The sequence below is a fragment of the Sardina pilchardus genome, chromosome 8 (genome assembly GCF_963854185.1).
Source record: "Sardina pilchardus chromosome 8, fSarPil1.1, whole genome shotgun sequence".
Taxonomy (NCBI): Eukaryota; Metazoa; Chordata; class Actinopteri; order Clupeiformes; family Clupeidae; genus Sardina; species Sardina pilchardus.
This window is the reverse complement of record NC_085001.1, coordinates 13,819,824-13,834,823: the sequence shown is the minus strand read 5'-3', so window position 1 is coordinate 13,834,823 and position 15,000 is coordinate 13,819,824. Positions and strand designations below refer to the sequence as shown.

Here is a 15,000-nt window from a genome sequence, read left to right as displayed (position 1 = left end):
AAGTCTGTGTTATTATCCGGTGTGTGTGTGTGTGTGTCCTGGACGTGTTCCCGTCGCTGCTTGCCCCGCGTTGAGCTCTCGGGCGCCTGAAGGCCCTTGGCCGCTCTGCTGCTGTCAGGTCTGCATATGTAGTCTACGGGTCAGTGTGGGGGTGATGGGGACGGGGCTGGTAATTTGCTGCTGGCTGCAGATATGTAGGAGACACACACACACACACACACACACATACCAAGAGTTTAAGTGTGGGGTTTAGATGTGGGACGCTGCGAATGTGTCTGTGTGTGTGTGTGTATGTATGTGTGTGTGGGTGTGGGGGGGGGGGGGTTAGGAGTGATGCCTCCCAACCGGAGTCTTCCTTCTGCCTCCCCTGTCTCTCCATGTGCTGGGGGTATTAGAGGAGGATTGGGGAGGTGTGGGTTTGGGGGCTGGGGGAGTAGAACTGGGGTAGGATGGGAATTGATCTCTGAAATGGAATAAAAAAGCACTCTGGCTGAAAGAGGGATAATACCTCCCAGAGCAATTGGCAGCGAGCAAATGGAGAGTAATGGAGGATAGTTACACAATTGTCTCATTTTCTGAAGAAACGAACAGTGGGATAAAAAAGAGAGATGAGAGAGAGAGACAGAGAGAGAGAGAGGGGGTGGAGAAAGAGAGAAAAACGAAACCCACAGAGCTCTTTCCCTTTGAGATTTTCCCTCTCTTTCCTGACTCTTATGTTTCCCGGTTTTCCCCTAACCCTCAGTGCCCTAACCATGTGTGCTGTGCCTAGCAGCTTATAGATTCCATTGGTTTAATATCTTCTGCGTTTGAACAGATACCAACTCATAATGAGAACTATTAAATAGTTCATTCCTCTTCTCTCTGCCCATGGAAATCACTTGCATCTGTTGGAGTTGCTATGTTTGATTATGCTCACTACTGGGCCCGAGAATATTTGAATTCCTGGCTGAACTGAACTGATTTGCAGATTGTATTTTCTCTCAAATCAACCCCCCAGACTACATCTTTGCTAATCTTCGTTTTTAGATCTATGATTTGCTTTATCACCTGAGAATACCAATCTGTGTCGGTGGAAGTGTTCTGTTGAAGACACAGAGGTGATATAGAAGCACTGGACACTGGATAGCCTTCAGTGATGTCCAAATGTTCATTCCCAAGAGTACCACATCCTGAAGCTCAGCCAAAATGATCCCCCATCCGAGTTAAGTGTCAATAACACACTTAATTTGTACTCATCAACCTGCTCTTTCATACGAGAGTGGCCATGATGTGATGGGCCATTCATCAAACAGTTCTGGAACGTTAGGTGCCAGTGCATCTTTCCCAGCACACCCATTTTTTAATTGCGGCCATTGATTCCAGTCATATTCGCGCCGCAATCTTTTTAAGTGGAGTAATAAGACTGGCGACGTCGAGCTAAACGCTCGCACGGAAGATTCCGGGGCGAACATAAATAACAGGGGAGACGCGGCCCTGACAAGCGCGCGAGAAATCATTTTTCAATAATCCGCGGCTTGGGCCCTCGGCTGTTGACAGCTGAGATGAAATATTCAGCGGCGGGCTTTTGTGCGAATGCGACGAGGCGGGCTCGGAAGAACAGAACAGGACAGAGAGCGAGACAGAGAGAAAGAGAGAGAGAGAGAGAGAGAGAGAGAGAGAGAGATGCAAGGACAGGATCAGAGGACCTCATTGGAAACAAATATTACGGAAAAAGGCTGTTCAAGTGCATGTCTTCATCTGTCCCAGGATATGCTAATTGTAATATTTACTTTTATTGTTGTGTTGAATTTCTTCTGAGAGGATTTAGTTGGTTCTAGAGAACATGTCTGAAGAACTGACTCGTGCAGAGTGCATCTTTGGTGTTTTTGACGTGCATTACTTAGATTACAGGAAAGAGAGAATGCTGACATTTTACTTGGTGGTTTATGCTCGCCCTTAAAGAGGCTGTCAAGTTAATGTCTTCATTATGCCTGATCTCAGAGCAGTGCTTTCTCAGTGTCCTGCATCTAGCCCAGGCTCTGTGGCTGTGTTGAGGTCAGTTTGTGTATCGGTCAGGGACTCGTCAATGACAGGGCTGGTGTTTTTTTGATGTGGCGGCAGCCAGCGCATCCTAACTTCCTGTGCTGTTGGAGGGGCCCCACCGTGGCAAACACACAGAGACAGACAAAAACACACACATGCAAATGTGTGCAAACACACACGTCCATGCAAGAACACACACACACACACACACACACACACACACACACACACACGTGCACACACACACAGAGAGAGAGACATGCACGCACACACACATGCTTGCTTGCAGGCAGGCATGCACACATCCACAGACACCCGCACACACACACACACACACACACACACACACACACACACACACACACGGCCACGCACATGCAGCGTCTGAGATTTATGGCCAAGGTGAAGATTGATTAGTGCTGTCACAGCCCCTGATGTACGGCTGGCGTTCACCCCCGCCCAAACCATCAGCACTCTGTCTCTCTCTCTCTTTCTCACACACACACACACACACACACAAGTACACACCCACTCTCTCACATACACACACATACACAATCTGTCACACACATGCCGCCGCCCCCCCCCCCCCCCCCCCCCCACTCCCACCCCACCCCACCCAAACACACAAATCCTCAAGCCTTTTCTGACAGTCATCCAAAGCTGTCGCACCAGTTGAAGCCCTTGCAGACAGACTGCTGTTTTAGGCATTTCCTCTGATACTGCCATCAATCAGCCCGTTCCAACTCCCATGTGGTGCAGGGAGACGGGACAGCACGTGTGTGTGTGTGTGTGTGTGTGTGTGTGTGTGTGTGTGTGTGTGTGTGTGTGTGTGTCTGTGTGTGTCTGTGTGTGTGTGTGTGTGTGTGTGTGTGTGTGTGTGTGTGTGTGTGTGTGTGTGTGTGTGTGTGTGTGTGTGTGTGTGTGTGTCTGTGTGTCTGTGTGTGTCTGTGTGTGTGTGTGTGTGTGTCTGTGTGTGTCTGTGTGTGTGTGTGTTGTGTGTGTGTGTGTGTGTGTGTGTGTGTGTGTGTGTGTGTCTGTGTGTCTGTGTGTGTGTGTGTGTGTGTGTGTGTGTGTGTGAGACTATGTCGTTAAGAGTTGTGTTTTGCTTTGCATACATAATAAACTGGTGCTGGTCGGGGGCCTGTTTGTGTTCTTTGAGGAGACTGTAGCGTCCTCTGTTTTAACGCTAGTAGCGCACATAGGAGCCCTGTTGAGTGCCTGTGCAGAAGGGAGAGTGGTCGTAAATTGCAGGGCTCGGGGCAACAGGCTACAGAGCAGGTGTGCATTAGACATTCCGCACGCACGCAGACACACACACACACACACACACACACACACACAGAGACACAGACACAGACACACACATATGCACACACATACAGACACACACACACCTATGCACACAGAGGCAGGAAGGATGCAGCTCGAGTCCCATTAGCCGCAAACAAGCTCTCTCTGTTGAAAGAGTGAAAGGGAGAGGAGAATGAAGTGTGTGTGTGTGTGTGTGTGTGTCTGTGTGTGTGTGTGTGTGTGTGTGTGTGTGAGAGAGAGAGAGAGAGAGAGAGAGAGAGAGAGAGAGAGAGAGAGAGAGAGAGAGAGAGTGGAGGTTGTAGGTGGGTGGCTAGACTAGCTACAAGATTCAGACCTCCCTCTTCCACAGGCAGTTAAATCAATGGCAGCTTAACTCGCTTACCTTATGACTTTGGAGTTGTATGATGGTTTGTTCTCTCTCTCTCTCTCTTGTTCTGCTCTTTCTCTTTCATTCCTTTTTTACCTCACAATGTCCATCTGTCTGTTTGTCTGTCTCTCTCTCCCTCACTCTCTTATCTCTATAAAGCTGAAGATGTAGGGGGTGTTGTAGCCCAAGCACACGTAAAGTCTGCATCACATTTAGGTCCAAGTCCCTATAGAGACCCAAGTTCAAATGTGACCTGCGGTGACACTGTCATTTCCGATCATTTCCGGTCATTTCCCTGCCTCACCTCAAGCTCCCACTCGCTTCCTCTCACTCTTCACTGTCCACAGTGACCAACAAATATGTAGAAACGCTATGATTTGTGACCAACAATTTGAATGTTGTATGGTGTACTAATAGGAAAGAGCTATTTGTGTTATATATTACACCCTAATAACCATATGTTTCTCTCTCTCTCTCCCTCCCTCTCTCCTTCTCTTTCTCTCCCTCCCTCCGTCAGGTCTCTCTCGGCGGTGCCCCGGCTGTAGTTGTCCTCCCGCGCTGCCATGCTGGCCTGCCTGCAGAGGAGGCAGAACCCGCCGCCACAGCACCACCACCACCCGGCCTGCGCTGGCAAGGCCCTGGAGCCCCCGCCACAGGCCCTCAGCCGAAAATGTGAGTCTGTCCGCCACCGACCCGGCCAGCGCGGGCTGGGACGCTGGGGTCGGGTGGGGTCAGGGTGGGGTCAGGGTGGGGTCAGGGTGGGGTCGGGGTCGGGGTCGGAGGGAATGGAGCAGGGGGTGAAAGCGTGACCTCCCACTGCAGCGTGGGAGTTTTGTTTCTTGTTTCCTCAGGCTGTTGTGTGTGTGTGTGTGTGTATGTGTGTGTGTGTGTGTGTGTGTCTCTATGTGTGTGTGTGTGTGTGTGTGTGGGGGGGGGGGGTTCGGTCTCAGGGTCAGGGCTAAGGCTGTGACCTTTGACCTTTTGCCTGTGCGGTTGTTCGGTGTCCATGGATACGCATGCCGTTCAGGTTGTGCCTGCTCAGCTGTAAATGGGAGCTGAGGCGAATGCCGATAAGTGGGGTTTGATGGCAGGAGGCTGCATTCTTGGAGCAATATTGCACAATACCAGGTGCCACGCTCAGAGCTATAGCGGTTGGAATCAAAAAAGGGAATGTCAATTTTTCTTTCTTTCATTCTCTTTATTTTCCTTTCTTTCATTCACTCTATTTTTCTTTCTTATATTCTGTTTCTTTTGTTATGTCCTTTCTTCCTTTCCCTCTATACCCACTGTCCTTTTATGACTGAACAATTGTCCTATTGCCTAGATTGGTGCATGCAAGTGCATATCTGAGATAGTGAGTGTGATAGTGTGTGTGAGGGAGGGAATGTGTGTGTGAGTGTGAGATGCTGGCCTCAAGGACCTATCTTTTTCTCTCATCTCTGAAGGACTTGACCCCAACCTCAGGCTTTTGTTCCCTTTGAACAGTGAGTACGGCTATGTGTGTGTGTGTGTGTGTGTGTGTGTGTGTGTGTGTGTGTGTTTCTGTGTGTGTGTGTGTGTGTGTGTGTGTGTGTGCGTGTGCGTGTGCGTGTGTGATGTGATTTAAAGCGCTTGTGTGAAGGTTGCCAGCATCTGTTTTTCACGGTCACACTGCAGACAAGTCGCAAATCCTCCGGTTCTCCCCGCGCGGCTGCAGTGGCGGATAGTCTTCAGGCTCCGTGGCTCCCTGGCAGGCTGTTAAAGAGCCGCGCAGGAAATGGAGGAGTTTGCTTGTCAAGCAGAAGTGATTATCTTCCCCTCCTGGCCCATGTGGTCAGTCCAAACACCCACGGGTTAACCCCCCCCCCCTCCTCCTCCTCCCCCCCCGTAATTATTCATCAGTCCGGGCTAAAGGTGTCGGAAGTCGTTACAGACCATAACACCTCCATATACCTCCGTGCTCTCAGGCGTTTGTGTGAGCGTTGTGTGAGCGTTGTGTGAGCGTTGGCCGGGGCAGGCTGTAGCTTTTGTTTTTTTATAGTCTTTGTGACGTGTGTGTGTGTGGGGCTGTTGGGTAAGTTGTGTTTGAGGACTCGTCTGGAGCCGTGGCCCCTGTGAGCTCTGTAAACAGGAGCGTTTCAACAGCCTGCGGAGTCCAAACAGGATGCACCATATAAGTAATACTGGGAACTTGTGAAGTGTCAAATCAATGGGTGCCCACTGATGTTGTTCTCGGGTTGTTTTATTCTCGTGGTGCATGTCTGAATGGTAATGGCGGAGTGCGCGCAGGTCGGAGTATAGATGCTTTGAAAGGATGTGTTTGCACAGACAAGATGGCGCACACTGACTGAGGTCATGTTTTTGTTTCTGTTGGATTCTCTGGAAGTGGGGAGAATCGGAATCAGAATAAAACCAAGGACACACTATACACAAGTGCAGCTGATGCTGTTTCTGTGTGGCCTCGAACCGGACCTGCGTGTCCTTCAGCCTGTGTCAGTGGGACCCCAGACCCCCCCCCCCCCTACCCTTGGTCTCAGGAAGGCTACGTGACAAGGTAACACTGGCCCAAGGTTTTACCGCAACAACAACAAAAGAAGGATGAGGGCAGACTGTTCCCCTTTTTTCCATAAATACATGCTCCCTTCGGATTTTCCTCGAAGCACAACAGATTAGCCTTTAACCGAACGCGCGGGGTCTCAGCTGTTTTTAGAACGTTCCAAAAGCGTTGGTGCCCTTTTGTTTTTTCCGTGCGGTGGCCGCCGCGTCCAAAGGCAAGCAAGCCGATTAGAAGGGGTTTGGGTTTGGAAGGGGGCTTTGTATTTGAGCAGAAGAGATAGATAGAAAGAGAGAGAGAGAGAGAGAGAGAGAGAGAGAGAGAGAGAAATACAGAAGGAGAGAGAGAGATTGAGAGAAGGACCGTAGCCAGTGGGCTAACCCCTCCAGCAGTAGCAGTTTCAGCCTAAGCTCGGAGCGGCTTAAAGGTAATAGGATGGTGTGGAGATCCCCCCCCCCCCCCTTCCACAGCTCTCTTGGTGGCCTGATGTCGGTTGGGCCCTCGTGTTAGTAAGGAGAGCCTTCCATGGGAAATTCCCAAACGGCTTCCCTTCCCTTCGCTCTCAAACAAGAGGCACATTCTTGTGTCCTTGTTATTGATAGAAGCTATTGCTTGCGACGACGCTGCTGCTGTTGGCTTTCTTCTTCGCCGTGTTTGCGTAACGTCTCAAGTGAAGACTCTCACGGACAGAGTGGTGCCCAGGCATGGATGACACGACATGAGAGACAGAGAGAGAGAGAGAGAGAGAGAGAGAGAGAGAGAGAGAGAGAGAGAGAGAGAGAAGCCTGTCAGCGAGAGTGACGGGGCGGGGTGCACGCAGACGAGGAGGAGAGGAGGAGGGTCGAGAGAAGAAAAGAAGAAATTCAAAAGTCGAAGGAGAAGGACAAGGGCAGAGAGAGAGAGAGAGACGCGAAGAAAGAAAGCGAAAGGGTGAGGAAAGAAAGAGAAACGGAGAGGAAGGGCAAGAGAGAGAGAGAGAGAGGGGGGGGGAGAGAGAGGGGGAGAGGAAGCGTGAGCAGTGAAAGAGGGCTCTTGGAGAGGAGAAGAAAGGCCGCCACGGCCATCTTAATCGATTCCCTCCCTCCAATTTCCCCAGGATTAGCCCACTTCCTCAGAGGGCCTTTACCCAGGCTGCCAGCAGGAGCTTGGCCCCTGCAATCAATACAAGAAGAACCGCTTCGCTCCGCTCCCTCCCTCCCTACATCCCCTCTCTCTCTCTCCACTCCCTCCATCTCTCACCCCTCCTTATCTTTCTCTCTCTCTCTCACTCTCTCCCTCCATCTCTCACCCCTCCTTATCTTTCTCTCTCTCTCTCTCTCTCTCTCTCTGTGTCTCTTCATTCAGCTGTTAAAAGGCTGTGGCCTGTGCTGGTCCAGTGTGTGTCCAGTGAGGTCCAGCGGGGGGTGGGGGGGGGGGGTATGGGGCTGAGGAGATGGAGGGCTCTCTGGCAGTGACAGCACACGGTGATGGGAAGGGCTGCGGAGGTCACCGTGGAGATGGAGGCGCATGTGACCATTCACTCACATGCAGCAGCTCACACACATACAGATACACACGCACACACACACAGACGCACATATACACATACACATACATACACACACACACACACACACACACACACAGACACACATACACACATGCATACACACATGCGCACACACACACACACACACACACACACACACACACACACACACACACACCACATCATTCTAGCATCCCTCTGGTTAGGGATTTCATATGTAGTGTATGTATGTTTGACATATGTAGGATGTGCATTTTCATGTGTATTTGTGTGTGCACATATATTTGTGTATCTGTGTGCGTGTTTGCGTCCGTGCACTGAACGTGTGTGTGTGTGTGTGTGTGTGTGTGTGTGTGTGTGTGAGGTGGTGTGTGTGTGTGTGAGGCGGTGTGTGTGTGAGGCGGTGTGTGTGTGTGTGTGTGTGTGTGAGGCGGGGGGAGCCTGGTTGGCAGGCATAATAGAGTGTGTCCTGAAATGATGGAGAACGCTCAGCAGAGGAGCTGGCAGCACTGGGGAGAGGAGAGGTGAGCGCTGCCATTTGCATCTGCTGTCCTTTGCACAAACGCAGCGGGGGGGCCGTTCCCTCCATCTCTCCCTCCCTCTCTCTCTCTCTCTCCTCTCTCTCATCATCTTTCCCTCTCTCTCTCCCACGGTCTCATTGTCGTTTATCTCTCCCCATGCATCTATCCCTCTTTCTCTTGTTATCTCTCTCTCTCACTCCCTCACTCGCTACTTTTCCTCCTCTCTCGCTCTCCTTCATTCTCTCTCTCTTGGCTCGTTCGCAGGGTATTTACAGAACCCCATTCTTTCCCAACTCTCTCGTCCCTCTTTCACACTCACACAGACACACACACACACACACAAACACACAGACGCACACACATACACATACAGTATGTTTGGGTGTGTGTGTGTGTGTCTGTCTCTCAGTGTGTGTGTGTGTGTGTGTGCATGCAGATGCTGCTGAGCGCCTACACAGTTCATTGATGCGACTCCCATTAAAAATCCCTCATACCCTCAATAAAAAAGGGCTTAACTGGCTCCGGCATCAGCTGCGAGCGTTCAGATCGGCTCGCCAGACAATCAATTTCCCTGGAGTGCACCGAGCTTAGCGGGCCAAACAGGAGGCGGCGAGAGAGGGATGTTTCCATTATCACAGTCCTCTCGCTGTCTGGAGAGAGGTAGAGAGAGAGAGAGAGAGAGAGAGAGAGAGAGAGAGACAGAGAGGGATGGAGAGAGAAAGAGGGATGGACGGAGAGAGAGAAAGAGGGATGGAGGGAGAAGCAGGGATGGAGGGAGAGAAAGAGGAAGATAGAGGGAAAGAAAGGAGGAGATGGAGGGAGATAGAGACAAGGAAAAGAGAGAGCAGTGTCCTGTACATGGAAACCGAAGCAGCCGAGAGAGAGAGAGAGAGAGAGAGAGAGAGAATGCATGAGACAGGAGGAAGAGAGAGATGGAGTCTTTTTTAAAAAGCCATTGACTGCCCGCCCTTAAAAATATCATATTGGATTAGCCTCACTGGGTTAGCGTTTGGAATTAGCTCTCTCCTCAGCGCAGAATTAAAAGGGAATGTTGAGCGTTGCTTAAATTATAAATCACGGCCGCTTACTTGCAGCGTGCAGAAATTCCTCGCGCGTGTGCCACGCTGCCAGCACCCGGGCCTGTCATCTTTAATTAAATCCCCCCTTTTGGGTGACATTTGCAGAGCCCCCACCCTCCCCCCACCCTCCAGCTCCCCCCCCCCCACCACCACCACTCCCCCCTCCACCACCAGCCTGTTTGCCAGTGGCCTGCGTGATGACACGAAAAGGAGAGAGAGAAAAGGAGAGAGAGAGAGAGAGAGACAAAGAGGGAGGGAATAGCAGTCAGCTGAACGGCTATATTAGAGTTGCTTATCAACCGGATGGGCACAATGCTGTTAGTTAAGTCCCCCCCCCCCCCCCCCACCCTTTCGCTTCTTTCTGTCCTTTTTTTGCTTTCGCTGAGCCTTCTTATCGTCTTCCTTGTTTTCTCTCTCACGCCATTTGTCCAATTATCTCTATCCTTCTTTTTGTCTCTCGTTCCTCTCCTCTCTCTAAAATTATCCAATAATCACTCGGGGTATTTGCATAGCTGCTTTTAGTCACCCAGCAAAGTCAGCAAACCATCCCCAGCTAACTCCTAGCGCTTAGCTAACACCCAACTGTCATCTGGGCGCTAACCCCAGGCTGACCTTTTTCGCTACCCCCCCCCCCCCCCCCCCCCTCAAACAGAACTAGCTCCTTCGTTCCGCGAACCTGAGCACGCACACTGGCACACTAAGTTTGAAGTGCTAAGTCTAAGCCTATTTGTATTCCTTCGCTGTCAACGGCCGCCTCGGCGGATAGCAGGGGAATGTGAGGAGAGATAGGACAGGACAGAGAGGATTATGGGCCTGTGCCAGCCGCGGCCGGGTTATGTGAGACTTGCATCATAACCCGCCCTTGGGAGGAGCGGAGGTCTTTCCTCGCTTGACCAGAAGCTGACCAGCAGATGATTTCAGTGCGGTTTCTCACATTTTGTATCACACAAGAAACCGAGATGAGGTTTCACCCCCACCGAACGTTTCCATCGATTTCCAACGAAGTACACTTTGTTTTTTGCTTGTAAATGAAAAATGTAAAATATCAGAACACGATCTAGGAGTCAGAATGCAGTGTGCTCTAAGAAGAGGGCTTTTTATTTTGAATATTTCAGCGAGTTTTTGTTTTTCCTGGAAACTGAGCCCATCGATTGGCATTGATTTCCTCCCAATTATGCTGAGGCTTTTTACCAAACCAGCTTCGCCTTGAACCTGGAAGCTGCACAAATGAGAGCGATCGGGTGACTGGACGCGAGGTGGATCTTAATCGTGCTCATGTTATTGTCTCTGTCTGCTGTTTGGCCTCGACACGTCTGTGCAAAGTGTTGCCCCCCTCATAGGCTACTTCCCCTGCCTCTAGAAGTACTGTAATTTCCCGACTATTAGCCGCAATTTATACAGTACATTGATTTAGCAAAAGACAGGGGCAGTTCATATGGCATTAACATGGTTCTGTTTCCTTTAACCTACATAAAACACTGTCCTGTGGCTTATACACAATGCGGCGCTAATACACAGGAAATGACTGTAGCCTCCCCGTGTGTCCAGTCAAAAGACTCGGCTCCTGAGGTTTTGGGCAAGCGGCGTTTGGATCCGAGGCAGTCCTGCGTCCGGTCGGTCGGTGGCCGCGGTGGGCATCCCGCTGGAGCTGGAGCCGTCCCCATATGGCAGCGTGACTTCATCGGTCAGGGTCAGTGGAACCAATCAGGCCGAGCGGGATTAAAGACCTCACAAGGCCGGATGGCAGGGAGGCAGAGGACAGAGTCAAATGAAGGAGGGAGGGATGGAGGGAGGGATGGAGGGAGGGAGGGAGGGAGGGAGGGAGAGAGGGAAGGAGGGCAGACATATGGAGGCACACACAGATATGGAAAGACATAGAAAGTGAAGAGAGAAAGAGAGACAGACAGAAAGAAAGCAAGACACAGACATTCATAGAAATCACTTGAATCAGGAAGGAAGCTAGTGGTTCTGAAAAGAGAAGTGCTGATTTGAAGAACCTCTGATTTGTACATCAGCCATTATTTTTTTACCCGTAAGTTATCATTTCCCATCACCAGTGATCACAAGTAATCATTTCTCATCACCTTTACATTTACCACCAAGCCCACACGCAATCGTAACTCTCATAAGTCCATCCAGTCCCCTGTCCCGCACAGCTGTGTTAGTGGTCAGTGTTCAGGGTGGACATGACGGTCTGACCTGTTTTGGTGTTTGTTCAGCATGCGTCTGATTGCACCATCAAAGGGGACCCGGGGGAGGTGAGGAGACAGCAGCAGCTGCAGTAGCCACTACTGGGCAGGACTGGACCCTGGAGAGCCTCTTCACATCCGCCTCAAAGAGCATGCATCACTCGCCTACATTTTCATCTTTTTTTTTTGTTTAAAAATGTGTGTGTGTGCGTGTGTGTGTGCGCGTGTGTGTGTGCGCGCGCGCATGTGTGTGCTTATGCAGTGTGTTCATATGTGTGTCTGTGTGCATATGTGTGTCTGTGTGTGTGTGTGTGTGTGTGTGTGTGACATATAATACAAACTGCTACCCATTAAGTCCAGTTAAAATAACATTTTTATGTTTTTTTAGGCTCATAAAAACCCTGTTTCCTTAGTTTTCCTTGACTTTTACGGTAATCTCTCCATTTGCGCAATTTACATGTGTAATGCATCTGAAAATGTGTTTGACTTTTAGGGGGCTAAATGTGTTTTTAATTGAATTTAAAGTAATTATTTGGAATGGTACAATGTCTTAAGTGGTTCACTCTCCTGACTGTAACTGCGTAGTTGAAGTGTGTGTGTGTGTGTGTGTGTTTGTGTGTGTGTGTGTGTAATGTGTGTGTGCGCGTGCAGCTTTGCCATGTCATGCGGTTTCCTGCTCACTGTCTGCGTGGATGTTGAAAAGCTGGGAAAATGTGCTTGTGTGTGTGTGTGTGTGTGTGTGTGAGTGTGTGAGTGATGTTAAAAAGCCGGGAAATGTGCTTGTGAAATATTTAAATGCGGTCACGAGTGGCAGCTGAGATGACAACCTTCTCCCTGATTACTAGCGAGAGCTGGAGCCATAATGAGCCAAGAAAGAACGAAGGAGCGGGAGCCAGGGCGAAATGGAGAGAGGCAGAGAGGAGGAGAGAGAGAGAGAGAGAGAGAGAAGGAGAAGAAAGAGAGGAAGTCACATTTGAAAGACTGAGGGAGGAAATCAAGTGTGTGTGTGTGTGTGTGTGTGTGTGTGTGTGTGCGCAAGACAGAAACCGCAAGAGAGAAAGGTAAAGAGAGAGAGAGAGAGAGAGAGAGAGGGAGAGCGAGAGGAGAGAGAAAGAAAGAAGAGATGAAGAATTCAAACAGAGAGGGAGAGAGAGTCCACAAGAGAAAAAGGTACAGTCAGAGTGAGAGAGAGACAGACAGAAAGAAAGAGAGAAGGAGAGAGAGAATGGAGGGAGGGAGGGAGGGATGCAGAGTGTGTGGGAGGAAGGTGGTGACTGTGGCAGGAGGGATCTGCATGCTCTTGACCTTTTCCCTGCTGATTGAACAGCTCTTCAGCAGGCTGCAGTCACCCCCCTCCTCCTCCTCCTCCAACACCACCCGCGCTGGGCGCCATCATCACCTCGGCCTGCTGGGACAATGAGCCTGATTTCATGCCACCGCCACCCCCAAAGCCCCTCGCCACCCCTCCATTTGAACTTATTTATTTATTTGGCATTCTATCACCCCCCCCCCCCCCCCCCTCCACTCCCACTCTCCCAGTGACTGGCAGCAGTCCCTCGCGAGGGCCAGTTACAGCGAGAGCCTCCCAATCTGCAGCTGGTGCTTGCTCTCTTTCTTGCGCTCTCTCTCTCTTTCTCTCTCTCTCCCTCCCTCCTCCTTCTCTCTGCCACCTGTTTTTTTTTTTAACTGAGGGCATTGTGGGACCGGTTGGCGACTCCTTGCTGGTTGGCACGCAGTGTAGATCATTTCCGGCGAGGGACGAGGGGGGGGGGGGGGGGGGGGTGAGGTGCGGTGGGCGTGAGGGGTGCACTGCCGTGCCCCTGTCTCATGGCGGGCACCAAGCCGTCTGTCTTATGGGAGGTTGGGCAGGTTGTTAATCACGCAAGCAGCCAGGGTGGCACCGGGGTGGTACAGGCAGCGGGCATGGGCAGGCAGCGGCTGTCACCTTGGCTGTGACAGAGCCGCCAGAGATGGAGTGCCATGCTGCACACACCTCCCACCTCTCCTCGTCCCCTTCCCTCTCTCTCTCACTCTCTCTCTCTCTCTCTCTCTCTCTCTCTCTGTCTCTCACTTTCTCTCACCTCCTCTCTCTTTCTCTCTCAGCTGGCTTTCAAGGGGCTTCCCAGGTGCATATTTGTGTGTGTGTGTGTGTGTGTGTGTGTGTGTGTGTGTGTGTGTGCGTGTGTGTGTGTGTGTGTGTGTGCGTGTGCTTGCTTGCGTGTGTGTCATTGTGCGTGCGTGTGTCAGGTTGGATGACACATGCCGCCCCTGCCAAAAAGTCAGGGGCGTATTGTCAATGACATAAATGGAAAGCGTAAGTGATAGAGATGAGAACGAGGAGAGAAGAGAGAGACGATAGAGAGAGGAGGATAGAGAGAAGAGAGAGAGGAGAGAGAGAGAAGAGAGAGAGGAGGAGGAGAGGCCCGGGGGTGGTGAGAACAGAGCGTTAGTTGGTTAGCGCTCCAGAGCCCTATTGATCTGTGTGTCTGTGCGTCGCTCTGTTACACTTAATCAAGAGCACGGTGACCTGCCATTCACAGCGCACAGCACACAGCACAAATATAAACGCCTGTGTCATTTAATCACCCCGCAAGCCCACTTCTACAACCTTCTCCTTATAGCCCTCCCTGAGAACTCTATCTGTATGTAACTCTTGTTGTGTCTTAATATCCATCTATGCCATGCCATGTGTCTATGCATTTATGCCATGCATTTATGGCATAGACGCATGGAATAAATGCATAGACGCATGGCATAGATAGACTATGCATTTATGCCACGCCATGCGTCTATGCATTTATGCCATGCCATGCGTCTATGCATTTATGGCATGTTAGATATGGACATGCTAAAAGCTTAAGTCCCTCAGCTTCTTCATGTAGAGCTTTCTAACCCCAAGGCCCATTCACATCGCCACTGGGGTTTGCTGTCTTCAGTTGCTGTCTTGTGTTTTGCTATGTGGGACAACCGGGGCAATTATGAGTGTGGAATGGGTAATGTGAACATGATTGGGAGTAAAAGCTTGTGTGTGTGTGTGTGTGTGTGTGTGGAGGAGGGGGGTAGCGAGGAGGATGGGAGTGAGTGTGGGTGAGACAGAGTGAAGGGGTGGGTTGGGGGTGGTGTGTGAGTAAAAGCCTGCCTTGATGGTTGATGAAGAGTGTGTGTGTAAGAGAAAGAGAGAGAGATGGAAGAGGAGGAGGGAGAGAGAGAGAGAGAGAGAGAGAGTGCATGATGGCTTCTGTGCACTGTGCTAACACCGCCACTCCTGAGGGACCTTTAACTGCAATTAGTGCCCACTTGTCTGACGCAGTCAATCACCACAGCGTAATGAGAGGAGGATGAGAGAGGGGGAGAGAGAGAAAAAGAGAGAGAGAGAGCGAGAGGAAGAGAGGGCATGGGAGAGGGGGTGAGCAAGGGAGTCACACATGAGGAGGCCCACTGTGACTA

The 15,000-nt window shown here is 50.8% G+C and overlaps 1 protein-coding gene across 1 annotated transcript in view; it reads left to right on the top strand.

Annotated features, from left to right (window-relative positions):
* The window catches only part of fam222aa (family with sequence similarity 222 member Aa), a 67,833-nt gene that overhangs the window by 33,255 nt on the left and 19,578 nt on the right, over window positions 1–15,000 (top strand). The window contains exon 2 of the mRNA XM_062542817.1: window positions 4,221–4,375. Within this exon, the coding sequence (XP_062398801.1) occupies window positions 4,267–4,375 (109 nt within the window). The 5' untranslated portion in view covers window positions 4,221–4,266. The remainder of the gene's footprint in view (window positions 1–4,220; window positions 4,376–15,000) is intronic.